Genomic DNA, 2,314 nt, shown 5'->3' with positions numbered 1-2,314 from the left:
AACAAACAGCTCAAACTCAAAGATTAAACTCAGCATCAGATTGTTGCTATGGTAACAAAACAATCTGACTATGAGTATTATTTGAACTTTTATAAAGTAAACTTGCCAGCTCCTTCAAATCTTGCATTTAAATGTAAGAAATGTAAATGAGGCTCGTCAGGGTAGAGTTAGTAGCACTAATAGCAGTAATGACGGTGGCGGACTCACAGCTCCTGCCGGTAGCGGCGTAGCTTGGCCTTGCTGTCGGCCAGCTCCACAGCCAGGTGCTGCTTCTCCTCCTGGGTTGGCTCGGTTCCGGATGGCCCGCCCTTCTTCGGGGCTCGGTCAGGCTTCTCACCTCCATCCAGGGGCCGCTGGTCGGACAGGTAGTCCCTCTCCAGGGTGAGGTCCAGGATCGCCTGGGGGACGGGACAGAGGTTCTGTTGGACCTGTGGCTCGGAAAGAACCCGGCCGGACGGGACAGGCGCCTCCGTACCTCCGTGGCTTTGTCTCGCTGGTCGATGAGTTGCCGTAGCGACGCGGCCATGTTGCGGGACAGCGGCTCCAGCTCCTCAGGGACAAGCTCGGCTCCATCCTCCATCCAGGACAGATCCAGGACATTCAGCGGGTTGTGAGTGACCTGAAGCAGAAGCAGATTCACTCTATGGATGAAGCTAAGCCCCGCCCCTGGATGAGACTAAGCCCCGCCCCTGGATGAAGCTAAGCCCCGCCCCTGGATGAAGCTAAGCCCCGCCCCTGGATGAGGCTAAGCTCCTCCCTCTATAAGCTCCTCCCTCCTTGCTGAGGTTCTGACCTCCTGGATGTGAGACACGATGGCGGCCTGAGTCTGGATATCCAGCAGCTTGATCTTGTCGATCATCTCCTCCTTGCGCTCGCTCTGAGGACAGACAGGAAACATCAGCAGGTTCTGGCGCCTCATGGCATAAACTGCTGTGTCAGCGGTTGCTATAGTGATTCAGGGAGGGGGGACATTTAAACCTCAAACGGCGTGAAAGCTTTACGTCAGAACCACCTGCTGGTCCCACACAGAAATTACTGGGTCTGCAGTGGTTCTGGCAGATTCATCAGAACCTGCAGGTCCAATCAGAGCTGGAAGTCAGTGACTCTGCTCTGGGCTGTGATTAGACAGGATGGTTCTGATGGAGGTCCCAGCTGGCCCAGTTCAGTTCTTAGCTGAAGTTCTGAGCTTTTCTGGCCAGTGTTCCCAGTGTTCCCAGCTGGGCTCTTCCTGTTCCAGACTGGAACAGGTTTGTTTAACAAATTCCTGCCGGTCCAAACAAAGACCCATTCACACATGTTGCCATGGTAACCACCCCTTTCCTGGAACCAGTCGGACCAGCACAGGAAACAAAGGAAGAAACAGGAAACCCCCACCTGATGCTCAGGTTACAGCCAGAACGCTCACGCCACACCCCCCAGTGGAGCCCCGCCCACACGGAGCCCCACCCACACGGCCAAACTCACCTGCACGGCGCAGCCCAGCAGCAGCAGCAGCAGGCGCTTCAGCTCCTCCATGCTCCCCACTGAGGGGACAAAGCAGACTGTTAGTGGGAGCAGCAGGAGCGTTGCCTGGTTCCCCAGACGGCACTGGGGGCAGAACTCCATGTGGGTTACCTGACATGGGGTCGTTGGCGATGAGAAGGATGTTGGGAGGAGGCATCACTACCAGCTGCTGCAGCGTTTCCTGCAGGAGAACCAGGAGGAGGTTCAGACCAAGGTCACCTTCATCATCATCATCATCACCTTCTTCACCTCCTGAGCCATCACAAAAGGTGATGGCTCAGGAGGTCAAAGGTCAACCTAGCAGTGGGGCTTCGACAAACCATTGGAACCAGATCAGGTCTGGACCAGTCGATACCAGACCACCTTCCTCATTTACCCTTATTCTGTCCAGGAGTCACATGACCAAACTGACCTACAGACTGCAGAACCAGAACCGGGTCTGGACTCAGAACCGAACAGTGACACAGTGCAACCAAGCAGACCGGTTCTGACCCAGCCAGCAGGAAACAGCTGCAGTCTGGGTCAGGAAGTAGCAGGGAGGGAACGCTCCCCATTTCTCAACATCCGGCCCCGGTCCCAACACCTGCACACCCGGAGCCAGATCTAGGGCCGGGAGGCAAACAGAGGAACCGGGTCACAGGTTCTATTCAGAACCAGCGCTGTCCGGTCATGGAGGATCAGTTGACTGCAGGCGCTCTGGTTTCACCAGAACACCCACGCTGAATAAAACATGGCAGCTGGCGACCAGACTGCCCATAGGCTCCGCCCACATTGAGGCCCCGCCCTTATCGAGGCTCCGCCTACCAGGCCT

The 2,314-nt window shown here is 56.2% G+C and overlaps 1 protein-coding gene across 4 annotated transcripts in view; it reads right to left on the bottom strand.

Moving 5' to 3' along the window:
- Positions 1-2,314, bottom strand: part of LOC106935215 (protein Daple-like) — a 59,143-nt gene that overhangs the window by 47,664 nt on the left and 9,165 nt on the right. For all 4 annotated transcript variants that reach the window (XR_001421849.1, XR_001421850.1, XM_015015576.1 and 1 more), the window contains exons 4-8: positions 1,615-1,684; positions 1,465-1,523; positions 794-877; positions 476-619; positions 208-398 (exon numbers count right to left, since the gene is read on the bottom strand). Coding sequence is in view for 2 of the 4 variants with exons in the window: in XM_015015576.1 (XP_014871062.1) it covers positions 208-398; positions 476-619; positions 794-877; positions 1,465-1,523; positions 1,615-1,684 (548 nt within the window). In the remaining 2 variants the exon portion in view is untranslated. The remainder of the gene's footprint in view (positions 1-207; positions 399-475; positions 620-793; positions 878-1,464; positions 1,524-1,614; positions 1,685-2,314) is intronic.

Source organism: Poecilia latipinna, unplaced genomic scaffold (assembly GCF_001443285.1).
Source record: "Poecilia latipinna isolate Pla-1442-1.1 unplaced genomic scaffold, P_latipinna-1.0 Scaffold1929, whole genome shotgun sequence".
Taxonomy (NCBI): Eukaryota; Metazoa; Chordata; class Actinopteri; order Cyprinodontiformes; family Poeciliidae; genus Poecilia; species Poecilia latipinna.
The sequence above is the reverse complement of the archived record's forward strand: the minus strand, read 5'-3'. Positions and strand labels throughout refer to the sequence as shown.